The sequence below is a fragment of the Bombina bombina genome, chromosome 4 (assembly GCF_027579735.1).
Source record: "Bombina bombina isolate aBomBom1 chromosome 4, aBomBom1.pri, whole genome shotgun sequence".
NCBI lineage: Eukaryota > Metazoa > Chordata > Amphibia > Anura > Bombinatoridae > Bombina > Bombina bombina.
This window is the reverse complement of record NC_069502.1, coordinates 291,721,334-291,734,124: the sequence shown is the minus strand read 5'-3', so window position 1 is coordinate 291,734,124 and position 12,791 is coordinate 291,721,334. Positions and strand designations below refer to the sequence as shown.

At 33.9% G+C, this 12,791-nt stretch overlaps 1 protein-coding gene across 1 annotated transcript; it reads left to right on the top strand.

Moving 5' to 3' along the window:
* The first annotated feature begins 339 nt into the window (after positions 1-339).
* Positions 340-4,456, top strand: ZIC1 (Zic family member 1). The gene is made up of 3 exons (XM_053708999.1): positions 340-1,641; positions 2,481-2,644; positions 3,318-4,456. The coding sequence occupies exons 1-3, from the start codon at positions 675-677 to the stop codon at positions 3,513-3,515; spliced, it is 1,329 nt and encodes a 442-aa protein (XP_053564974.1). The 5' UTR covers positions 340-674; the 3' UTR covers positions 3,516-4,456.
* Positions 4,457-12,791: the final 8,335 nt, after the last annotated feature.

Below are 12,791 nucleotides of genomic sequence, written 5' to 3'. Positions count from 1 at the left end.
AATGATTTGAGAAATAAAGAAATTGCTATCTTGAGATATATTTTTTTCCTGGAGAATTTGGAAAAAATGAGCAAAAAAAGTTGCTACTCCTAAAAACATTGTTTGTGAAGAGCAATGTCAGCCTCCTGCACAATACCTGGGATTGATGAGTGAGAGCAGCCAATCAGAGAGCTGGTGGGACTCTGAGAGCCCTTAGTTGGAGAGTTACGAGTAAAGGGGGAGAGGTCCAGGACCAATGGGCGCTGACGTCTGTCCGCACGTGACTCCGCCCCCTCCTCCCATTCATCAAGGGGGGACAGAGTCGTCCTTTCAATTCATTTATCTGCAGGAATGATTGCCGCTATCAGTCTCCAGCTCAACGCCCGGCTGAGGAGGTGAAAGTTTCTCCCCAGGAAGATAAACCGCAAAAGACAATATTGTGCATGATTTGCGCTTCCCAGAAAAAAAAAAAAAAGTGTTGCAAGAAGTGAAAGAAATTGTTTTTTTTTTATAAGATTCCCATACAACTACCTCCTATGTGCTCTGTAATCCTCTAGATGTGACCACCAAACAGGAAGTTTGTTTTGCTTGTGGTCGCTATTTGTTTCTCCCATGTAAAGCAATTCCCAGAGACTTTATTACAGTTTGGTGCTGCAGTTCGCTTGAGAGTCGCTACTTCCAGGTAAGAAGAGAAGATGCTGCTGGACGCTGGACCTCAGTACCCCGCTATTGGAGTCACTACTTTCGGCTCCTCCAGGCATCACTCCACGGGCGACGTGACAGACCGTGAAGTGGGCTTGGGGATCAACCCGTTTGCAGATGGGATGGGAGCTTTCAAGATCAACCCGAGCAGCCACGATTTAGGCTCGGGCCAGACCGCCTTCACTTCTCAGGCTCCTGGCTATGCTGCGGCGGCTCTGGGGCATCACCACCACCCGGGCCATGTCAGCTCTTACTCCAGCGCCGCCTTTAACTCCACTCGGGACTTTCTCTTTAGAAACCGGGGCTTCGGTGAAGCTGCTAGCGCCCAGCACAGCTTGTTTGCTTCCGCAGCCAGTGGCTTCGCGGGACCTCACGGCCACTCTGATGCCGCGGGGCACTTGATCTTTCCTGGGCTCCACGAACAAGCCACCAGCCACGCTTCACCTAATGTGGTCAACGGGCAGATGAGGCTGGGCTTCTCCGGGGACATGTATGGGCGGCCGGACCAGTACGGACAAGTGACCAGCCCCAGGTCTGAGCATTATGCGTCCACCCAGCTTCATGGCTATGGCCCTATGAACATGAACATGGCTGCCCACCACGGGGCAGGGGCCTTCTTCCGTTATATGAGGCAGCCCATCAAGCAAGAACTTATCTGCAAGTGGATTGAGCCTGAGCAGTTGTCAAACCCCAAAAAGTCCTGCAACAAAACTTTCAGCACAATGCATGAGCTCGTCACTCATGTCACAGTGGAACACGTTGGGGGACCAGAACAGTCCAATCACATATGTTTCTGGGAAGAATGTGCCAGGGAAGGAAAACCTTTCAAAGCCAAATATAAACTGGTTAATCACATCAGGGTTCACACAGGGGAAAAACCTTTCCCTTGTCCCTTTCCTGGTTGTGGTAAAGTGTTTGCAAGATCAGAAAATCTGAAGATCCACAAAAGAACTCACACAGGTATTTCTACCATTATTATTTTTTTCTACTCTTCAGTTTGAATACATTTTACTCCATATCCACAAATATAGATATTTGTATTTAATTATAGTATGTTTGGCTTTGTAGACAATAATACAATTCTAAAATTAAAAACTCATATTTATATAAAAAAAAATTCTTCTGAAACTGTATCCATAATTATAAATATTTGGAATGTAATGTAGTTAAAGGTATTGTTTTCCCCCCTGTTTTTCTTTAAGTAAACAGACCGACCTGTCACATTTATGAACAGTGGCAAATTTAATTTGAGTCGCAGTGGAATTTTGTGCTAAATATTCAATTAGCCCGATTTTCAATTCTGAGTGACAAATAAATGTTAAAAATTTAATTATGAAGAGCTAAGTCATCAATCAAATTTTATTTATAAGAATTAGCTTGAGGATTTGAGTACTGTTGACATATTAAATTACACATTTGCTGGTAAAAACATTGTGATTTTTTTTTTTCCTCTTGAAATATTTATTTTTTCAGAGTACATATTTTTTTTTCCAATCTGTTTATTGAATGAAAAATAAAAACTGCATAAATAAATATAATTACCTAATCATGTAAGAAAATCTTTAGTCAATTATTATGTTTTATGGAAGTGTAGTTGTTTTTATAAAGATTTGCTAGATTAAAATAAATAAAAAATATGTAAAAAGGAAATCACAGACAATTCACCGTTGCAAAAACTATTGCTTAATTTGTAAGAATTTTTTTATTTTTTTATTTTATTTTAAGACACTCATACTCGTAGAAATAAAATATGCATTTGGATTATAATATATTTATTTTGTTGTCTATCTATGCAATAGGTGAAAAGCCTTTTAAGTGCGAATTCGAAGGTTGTGACAGACGATTTGCAAACAGCAGTGATCGCAAAAAGCATATGCATGTCCATACATCAGACAAGCCCTATCTGTGCAAAATGTGTGACAAGTCTTACACCCATCCCAGCTCTCTCAGAAAACACATGAAGGTAAATAAAAAAAACTGTGACTGATGCAATGCCTGCCTAGTCTTGTGATGCCTGGGTACAGGCAGAGTTTTTTTAAAATGCAATTGCCCAGTGGTAAAGACTAGAGTAGTTAGCCACTTGGATGAAGATGCTGCAGCTTAGAATAAGATTTAGTGACTTATTAACATCTAGTTGATCTGAATTTTGTGTGGTTATTTAATACATCAAGAGTGGTTTCATATTCCCAAATTTAGCATTGTTGGGCTCACATGCTATTGTCTGTACAGTGTGTGAATTTGCATACAGCAGATGGTTAAGTTTTATGGTCTGAAGGTTTAGATAAGAGCTGAATAAATATTATGGTGTGAATATATATGGAGATACACCATGCACACTGCATTTTTTTTCCTGCTCCCATGAAATTAGGCCCCTTTTGTGTAAGCAAATCATGTGCATCTTAACAAAAAGCTTTCTGAAATAATGGGAAACAGGCTGTACACAAACCGAAGCCAATCTCTTGTAGTCTTTTGTAATATTACTGCAAATAATTCTGGTGTTGTCAAAAGAATAGACTGTTTACACAGGCAACTTTTCCATAGAGGGTTAATATTAGATGGGTCTATAGAGATCCAGTTGTGTTGATTGGTTTATATCGGTGGTAGATTCATTTTTTAAAATGCTCTTTTTTCTATAGGTTCACGAATCATCTTCCCAGGGGTCCCAGCCTTCTCCAGCAGCCAGTTCAGGCTATGAGTCCTCCACCCCCCCTACAATCGTTTCTCCTTCTGCAGAAAATCAGAACACAAGTACCTTATCCCCTTCCACCACAGCAGTACATCACACGTCCAGTCACAGCACGCTCTCATCAAATTTTAACGAATGGTACGTTTAAACACATATTTACAAAAAAAAAAAGACTTCAAATTAATGAACACTTCGAATCTAATCCTAAAGCTGCCAATAGATCCAGGACCGAATAAAATGAAGAATGAGACCTTTTTTATTTCCAAAGGCTTGGTAGGAAACAAACAAAACAAAAAAAAATTAAGGGGATGTAGAATGCATGAGAAGATGAAAATGCCAGGCCAAATGCCAACTGTGTAGGCTTTAATGAACAACTAATTAGAGGTCTCAATCTGCATGTCTCCTATGGCAGTGGCCTTTTTGTAAATACAGAATTATTAGTTCAAATGTACTGTTGATTTTGTAAATAGTTATATCACGACTGAAAAAAAGATATGTGGAATTGTGGTCATTGCATATATGTTTTTTGGGGTTGGGTATGGGGAGGAAGAAATTCAATTTATTGAATGGTAAGGATGTCCTAGTAAATGTGTACCAAAATGTGAAATACATTGTATTATTACAGTCTACGTCCACCTAACAGACTATTACTGGTATAAATGTGCTTTCTGTATAAAGTGCAAACATTTTGTCCCAAAGTTCAGTCCGATTAGTGCAGTAAAAATGTTGTTTTTTACGTCCTTGTCAAAAATTCGTATAGTGCAAGCCTAAAACTGCGTGTCAAACTGTTACATTTGTTTCTGTAAAGTGATATTAAAAGATAAAACCTATATCTGTCCGTTGCTTTTGACAAATACAACAACATAATGTATATAATTCATAATTTTCTTATTTATCAGCATGTAAAAGGCCGACTATACATGTTAACAGATATTCAATATTTATGAATAGAGAACATTCGTATGTAAAATTTTAGTTCGCAAATCTGTTTGGTAACATTTCGTACATTATTAAAGGTTCTGAAACTATCATCTATTGTAATAGGAATTTTTATTCACTGAATAAACCTACTTCAACTTTAGTTTTAAATTATTATCCTAACACTGTTTTATTATTACACTGCTTCCAATTTTTTTCTATTTATTTTTTTTGCCACCCACCCACTGTGATATAAACCTGGTAAATGAAAGGATCCCCTGCTGGCATTACTATAGTGTGTAATTAGTATTTATAACTAAATTTATTAAATACATTTTCGGCCGCAATATAATTTAAATGCCCTTTACAGAAACCCAGTAACAACAATAAAATTCAAAGACGTAGATTACTGCATCTACATAAATATTAATGCATTTAAATTATGGAAGTAAAGAGTATTTTTTATTACTTATAAATTAAAAAAAAAACAGTATTCTGATTATTAACAATACGATTTACACTTAATATCGTTTTGTAGCTGACAAGCTACATAAATAGCTAATTCCTTTTAATAATATATAAAGTTAATATATTTTATTCTTCCAATGGCCCCTTTTGATCATATATTATACACAGTGTCACGCCTTAACTGGTAATGTTTATCTAAATTAATTACTTAGGTTGCTATTAACAATTCTATCTCCTTTTTGCACATCAGGCCTTTCAAAAATAAATAAATCTAGAGGCAATAATTATATGTAACTTGATTATCTTTCTACTTTTATTTATTTCTAATTTACTTAAGAAATTCGTTCCATTGACTGGCGTTGATACAGTAAATTTGTAAATGAGGAGACATTATAAAAAATTTAAATTACTTGTGCTTAATGACTGTGTCAGAACGCCTTTTCTTTAAATCAGATTGTCTTTCTTGCAGTTTAGTTTGATAGATTTGCAGGCTATACAGCTTCCACTAACTTGCTAGAAAGTGTTGGGCACTGTTTGTTGTTGTAGCTTGCATGATCGCCCCATTAAGCAGACAACATATCAAAAGACAAAACAAATCATGACCCTGTCTAGAATGCAAGTAATTGTAATATGCCCTAGTATAACATCACCTATTTTACCAGAATATCCAGACAACACTTTACCAGTTTGCCTGCAGCAGATTGTATCTCCTGTCCACTATACAACTGTCCCTAACTGTGGTTACCATGAATTATTAACATGGTAATTGTGGTTGAATGTATAGGAATATTGTATTATTGTGCAGACGTGCTTCATTAAATATATCCCAGGGAAAATACACTTTTTTTTTCTGGTAGAGAAGCAGTTACAAATAGAATGTTCAATTGTTGCCTTTGAGAGAACAGCGCCACCTTGTATTTAGGAAACAAAACTTTGGGAACAATACAGAAATGTTGTGTTTTCTGCTAACAACACATTAGTGGAAGCAGAGGTCAAAATGTGCAATTTTAATATACAAGCGTTTGTGAATATGCTGTAGACTGCATCAATGAACCCAGGCAGAGAAGGTTAGAGTGTTTTAAGCTGGGAATGTTTAAAAGAAACCACAAGTAGACTGGGCCCAGGAAAAGTCAATAATTGCATTAGTGTAGATAATATTTGGGCATCTGAATATTATATATATATATATATATATATATATATATATATATATATATATATATTGTGTCTGTTATATATGTATATAGATTGAGGAAAGAAATAAACAAATTTAATTCAATCTTTAAAAGACTAACTAAATTAATCATATTTCGTATGGTTTGTAAAAAAATAAAACAAGAAACAATAAATACTTTAATATTTAGTATCTGATATTTGAAATGGCCACAAATCACTGGTAGTGAATTTATATTATTTTTCACTCCAGCTTTCTTTTTCCAGAATTTCTTAGAGTATTCCGCGAAGCCTGGTACATTTCACCCTAGTATTTCATTTTGCATTTTGGATATTAGACGAAACTGTGAATTATCAGTCAAGCAATGATTGCAATTATGTAGGAAACATTACCAGTGTATGCTTGCTGAAAGATACAGTAGCACACAGACCAATATTAATGATGTAGGTTAGATGAAATGGCCTTTTTAACTTAAATGTAGTCTATTACTTTGTCCCTACCTTTAATGTCTGCTTCTTGAAATGTATATTTCATACTTTACTTCATGGGCTATTAGGTTTTGAAATACATGAATGTTATCAGTGAAATATGTTGTTCAACTCTATTTAGCAGGAACTGAAAAATCTGCTACAAATGGTTTGGTTCAAGGGCTGACGTGTATTGTTATTTTTTTCCTTACATAAATAGATAAATTATAACTGTTTTGTATTGATCTGAAAGATGTAGGACATCAATCAGACCATTAAATAAATAGCCAGTAGCTATATATCCCAATATAACCCTAAATAATAATATAACGCATGAAATGTAGGATATAAATGTATAAAACCTGCGCTGTAATGTGCATATTATTTGAAGACAGAACATTAAAACTGCCAAAATGATGCCAACACTTTTTATAAGAGCGAGGGGACATTTTTAAATCCTACATGAAATATAGAAAATACTGAATATCTCGCTCAACACACTCAGATTTCAGTCCCAGGCCATTATAGTATTTTTATTGATATGATACATTTATTAATTCTGCAGCCATGTCTCATTTCTGATCAGGTGTAATATGTACAAGAGAGACACGATTTTGAGTAGTGTTATTTTATGAGTGTATAAAACAACATTAAACAGTCTATATCAATCTATCTATCATCTATCTAACTATCACTGTCTGTCTGTCTGTCCTATCATCTATCTATCTATCTATCTATCTATCTATCTATCTATCTATATATCTATCTATATATCATCTATATCTATCTATCACTGTCTGTCTGTCCTTCTATCTATCTATCATCTATCTATCTATCTATCTATCTATCTATCAATCTATCTATCTATCTATCTATCTATCTTTCTATCAATCATCTTTTTCACTATACATCGTCACACACAACTACATACACAGAAAAAAGGCCATAATATACAATTTATTTTCTATCTATATATCTATATCTATCTATCTGTCTATCTATATCTATCTATCTAAAAATATCTGAAAATGGTATTTGTAATAAATATATTAATAAGTATAAAGTAAATTGGGAATTTTAAAATGTTTGAAGGGCTTAGTAATTTCAGAGGCATTTAAACGACGTGGAATGTTTAATTAGGGAATCTACACTGCAATTTTGGCTTGTTTTATGACTTGAAAGGCACAAAATAGTGTAGGTACATTTAACCCATTTTAAGGTCCCTGACCCAGACTGTTGGAGTGCTGTGTGGTGCATGCGCAGTGTAGGTCATCTAGCACCCTGGAACCACGTGCTAATGAATATGTATGATTATCCATAGCTTAGAAGTGATTATTTGTAATTGTATAGACCTTGTAGGATGAGGTTGAAAGAAACCCTGGTATAGAACTATAGGTACAACTTCCCAAACGAAATTAATATGGCTAAATACTCATTGATTTATTTTCTTTTATTTTTTCGGGCCTACACATATTAGTTTTTCTTTAAAATGTATTGATCAATTTGAATGAGTGTAATATGCCCATTTTAAAATGAGTTCTCTCAGCTTTGAGACAAATATTTCGTATTAAATCTATACTCAGTACACCCAGAATTAAAAGACGCCACACCATTAATTCTTGTAAAGATATAATATAGAGAATGACGTTTCTGGATGCCTATTGTGAGTAGGTTTAAATGTGGCAGGTAATACAAATAATATATTTTCACTGAACAGGAACTAAACACAAAATGTTGTATTTCTAAATCCAATATCTAGACAGATGTGTGAGGAAAAAAATACATTAACGTGCTTTGTGCCATTTCTGTAATGCACAGATTTGAAGAAAGAATTTAAAGTTATAGTTATTCATAATAAAAACTGTGTTGCTACAGACATTTTTAGAGAATAATTGACACGCTGTGTTTATGTTCATATGGTTTAACTTTTTGTTTGTTAAAGAAACATAGGCCCATAGATGATATAAATATTCTAATTGAATTTAGTAAACCAATATTTCCTGAAAAATATTTTTGGTATGTATTACTGTAACTTTTGCACAACAAGAAATTATTTTCTGATCTGTGCATGATCTAGTTCTGAAAGCAAATGTGTGTGCATAAAAAATTGTTTGTATTACTTCTGATTAAAAATAGCAGACTAATTTATTTTTATATATATATATATATATATATATATATATATATATATATATATATATATATATATATATATATATATATATATATATAAAACCATAAAATATAAACCATGTAAAAATGAATCCACCCTCCGAGGACATCCACCTGGATGCTTGCTCGAACACTATAGCAAGAATGAAACTTCAGCACTCACAGGATTTTCACAAAATCAGCCATATGTATCACTTGTATTTGGAACACACACATCTCTCTCTCTCTCTCTCTCTCTCTCTCTCTCTCTCTCTCACACACGTGTATGTGTTCCAAATGCAAGTGTGATATAGCTGCAGTTAATGTTTACTAAACGTACAAACCACAAAAACAACAAAAATACCAATAGGTTGATACCAAACCCTAAAAATATTTACATTTGATAATTATTTGTATAGTGATTGGGTTCAGTATAAACAGTCTGTTTTCAAGTTTCATTCCCCACTTTTGTAGACACCCATAATTCCAAATTAAGAAGAACAAGAACACAAAAATACCAACCCCAAATATACACGCAAGTCTAAAATATATACCTACAAATATACTATGCATGTTTCAGATATTTGCCATGTCTCTTCTTACCATATAAAAAGTATTTTATTTATTATTTAACATTTATTTTATAATATATTGTTATAATATTATATAGAACATTTTTAAATATGCCTTTACAGTTACTATATTGTTCTATTACAATTATTCTCGCGTAAAATGATTCCTTTTTAACATCTTATAATATCAGGGCAAGTAATAATATCAGTGAACTTTTGTATTCAATGAAAGAAATTGAAAAGATTTTTTTTTAGACTTATTTCTGAAGCAGCTGCCCTTTCCCAAGGAGTGTTGTGAGTAGCATAGCAAGTGTAGACCTTATAAGGGAAGGTGGTCTTTCTTTATGTGTTGTGTCGTCCAGGGTGAGGCTTGGGAATTGGGACATTTATTTTGCTTATTGCTAATACGCGCATTATGGAAGAAATGAACAAAGTGGCTTCACTTTTCTGGCTAGTTTGAAAAAGTTAGCTCTTTTCTAAGATTGGTTTGTCTATTTTGGTGTTGTTTGATGCTTTTCATGTCAAGGTCAGTGAGTCTCATATACATTGTCACTACTGTGGGTTAGGGGCGTAGAATATTATAACTGAATATTGTCAACATTTTTTTTTTTAAAGGAACAGTTTGCTGAAATATAGAGTGTGTTTTCAATTTTGAATTAGGTTGTTCTGTTATGTTTACCACAAATTACAATAATTTGATATGGTCTATAAAATGCATTAACCTTAATCATTCAGTTGTTATGTGTCAGGGTTCCCACAGTAGTAGGTAAAGCTTTTTTTAAAGACATTTCTAAAGGGTGTGTGTTTGCTGAAGCTGCTCTTGCAAGTGTAGGTGAGGGAAAATGATGGAGGTTTACAAACACTGTGCAAGCTAACCCCTGTTGCTACAGAAAACACCATTGCAGTAAGAGTGCAAAGAGAGCTATTGTAGAGGGAGTGCAGAAAATGAATGGTTCACTCCACTTTACTTTTCTTTTCCCATTGTAAATCGGCTACAACAAATACTTTTTCTGTGTTTTTAGCATTCAAATATACGAATATGAAAGTGAATTTATCATTAAATTTGTCAAAATCACTGCCACTTAAAACTAAATATTGGGACTAAATTTAAGGCTAGGTTATAAGATGCTTCTGGTCATATTTCTATAATTATGGTTTTGTGATAGGAATTAAGCAGCAGAATTAATTAATTTATTAAAAAAACATCAACTTCATTTAAACGCCAGCTTATAAAAATGACTCATTAGCATGTTATTTGTATTTAATTAAAAGGTCAATGGAACATTCCATCAAACAAAAATGTTAGGTATTTTTTTTCTACTTTATACAATGTTTTAAATAAATTAAATGTTATTGATACAATAAATTGGCTACTAATAAGGTTTGTGTACAGATAATTTAAATTGTATTTTATTTGTATTAGTATTGTTATTTTTGTTATGACTTATTCTGATTAACTTCACATTTCACCAGGTTTGTAGTGAAATCCCCACATTTAATTTTAGTATTCAGGACTTTTGTTTCTTAATCTTAGTGAATATCATTGTGGCAAACTATCCCTTTACCCATTTTTATAAATTGTTTATTTAATTCTATTTATTTTTATTTATTTAATTCTATTTATTTGAGAAACACCGACAGTCAAGTTAAGTGTAAGTGGTTAATGTGCAAAGTGCAGATTTAATTATCTTGTAACCAGATACAGTTTGTATAGGGGAAGGGGGATTTTGAGTGACATATGATTGTAGGAATTTGGCAGAAAAAAAAAACGACAACCAATGCTGTGAGGTTGCAGAGGGACTTTTTACACACATCATCCAGAAGCATTAACATCCATTAGACTTAGCTAAATATGTTTACTTTTTACTCGCTCTATTATTTAACTCTTCAATGTAATAATCACATATTTTTATTTTAATACTTAAAATATGTGCAAGGAAAAATATTTCAGTAAAACTCATTATATACTATGTTTACCTTACTTAAAAATATCATTATATTGAATCCATTTGTTCTAGATACAGATATTCCAGTCCATTATTTATTTTAGTTATGGGAATTTTGGTGACCTCTTTCAGTTGCTGCTTTGTAAGATCATCAACATTTGAAATGTTTCATGTATATTTCAATAAAATAATATAATGGGAGTCTAATAACTGTAATACAGAGTCGGCAATATATGTGTTTAATTGTACTTGAAGTTAAACTGAACATGGCACAGTGTATAATGCCATAGAAATGACATGGCTATTGAAGCAGTTTATGCTATATCCAAAAATGAAAAACATATTTTAGAGACCTCCGCGGAAATGTGGAAAGTTGTGCAAAGCAAGACATGTGGGAGGGAATACACTAGGCTGGATGGAGGATGGGATGGAGCATCCTAAGTACAAGTTGTTTAAAAATATCACACTTAAAGGGACAGTATACTACACAATTGTTTTTCCATTAACGTGTTTCCAATTACTTTTTTCGCCTGCTGCAGAGTATAAAATGAATGAGATTTGCTTTTTAAGGCTTATTTGTGTATATGAATTAGCTGATTTTGTGTTTTGAAGCTACAACCTAATAAAATGGGTTGAGCTTGTAGCTCAGATTATCAGATCTCATTACCTTATCACATTGTGCAAATATATCTGCTTCTTTATCTTATATCTGTCCATAAACCAATCACTAATACTTGGAGAGAACAATGGAACATTAACATTTTATTACCTTATCTCTTCTATAACCCACTGGGAGCATAATTTCTTCTACTGGCTATGTTAACACAGCTTGGCCTCCAGGCCAAAAACTTTAAGGGTGGGTGTGGATACCATAGACTACATAAATTATTTAAAATGCCAATATAAGGGCAATGGAAATACTTATAAACAATTTAATACACTCCAGCAGGTAAAGTGGATAATTGGGAACAAATTGAAGGGGAGAATTTTTTTGAGTAAACTGTCCCTTTAAAAAGAAGATTATTCTGGCTCCCGAAATACTTACATGAAGCTTTAGCCATCTCTCTCTCTCATAGTTTGCTAAAAGAAGTAACTTCCTTACATTTATTTTACACAATGATTTTCATGGTATGCAGAACATTATAAGATCTAATGGGGTTTCACATTAATTTAAAAAAATAGTGTGCCCCCCCCCCTGCAAAATCTAAAATCGATCACTCTAATCTATTTAATATAAACATTAGACAACAAAATACTTATATGTAGCTGTTTAGCCATCTTCCTCCCTTTCTTTCTCACACACAACATTTTTTTTTATATTTTGAATTGTTGTTCTCTGCCTTTATATTAACTGCATCACTTCCAATGTGCTTCAGACATTCTCTCTCTTTCGCTCTTTCTCTCTCTCTCTCTCTCTCTCTCTCTCTCTTTTCTCTCTCTCTCTCTCTCTCTCTCTTTTTTCTCTCTCTCTCTCTCTCTCTCTCTCTCTCTCTCTCTCTCTCTCTCTCTCTCTCTCTCTCTCTCTCATTCTCTGTCTCTGTCTCTCTTTCTCTGTCTCTCTCTCTCTCTCTGGGCCTAATGATCTAAAACTCGCAATTTTAGATGTGGGTTTTTCTCGCAGATCCTCACAGGGGCTGCCTTGGTGGAGTTATCCTAAAAAAAGGGTCAGTCCCTGCGAGTGGCGAGATGTCTCCTATTGAAAGTTATGGAGCTTGCTGGAAAGGGATA

What these genes read in the sequence shown, in the direction of transcription:
- ZIC1 (XM_053708999.1), top strand. Translation starts at nt 675, where the DNA reads ATGCTGCTGGACGCTGGACCTCAGTACCCCGCTATTGGAGTCACTACT. An exon ending in CCACAAAAGAACTCACACAG is followed by an intron (nt 1,642 to 2,480) that starts GTATTTCTACCA and finishes TCTATGCAATAG; the next exon opens with GTGAAAAGCCTTTTAAGTGC. An exon ending in CTCTCAGAAAACACATGAAG is followed by an intron (nt 2,645 to 3,317) that starts GTAAATAAAAAA and finishes TTTTTTCTATAG; the next exon opens with GTTCACGAATCATCTTCCCA.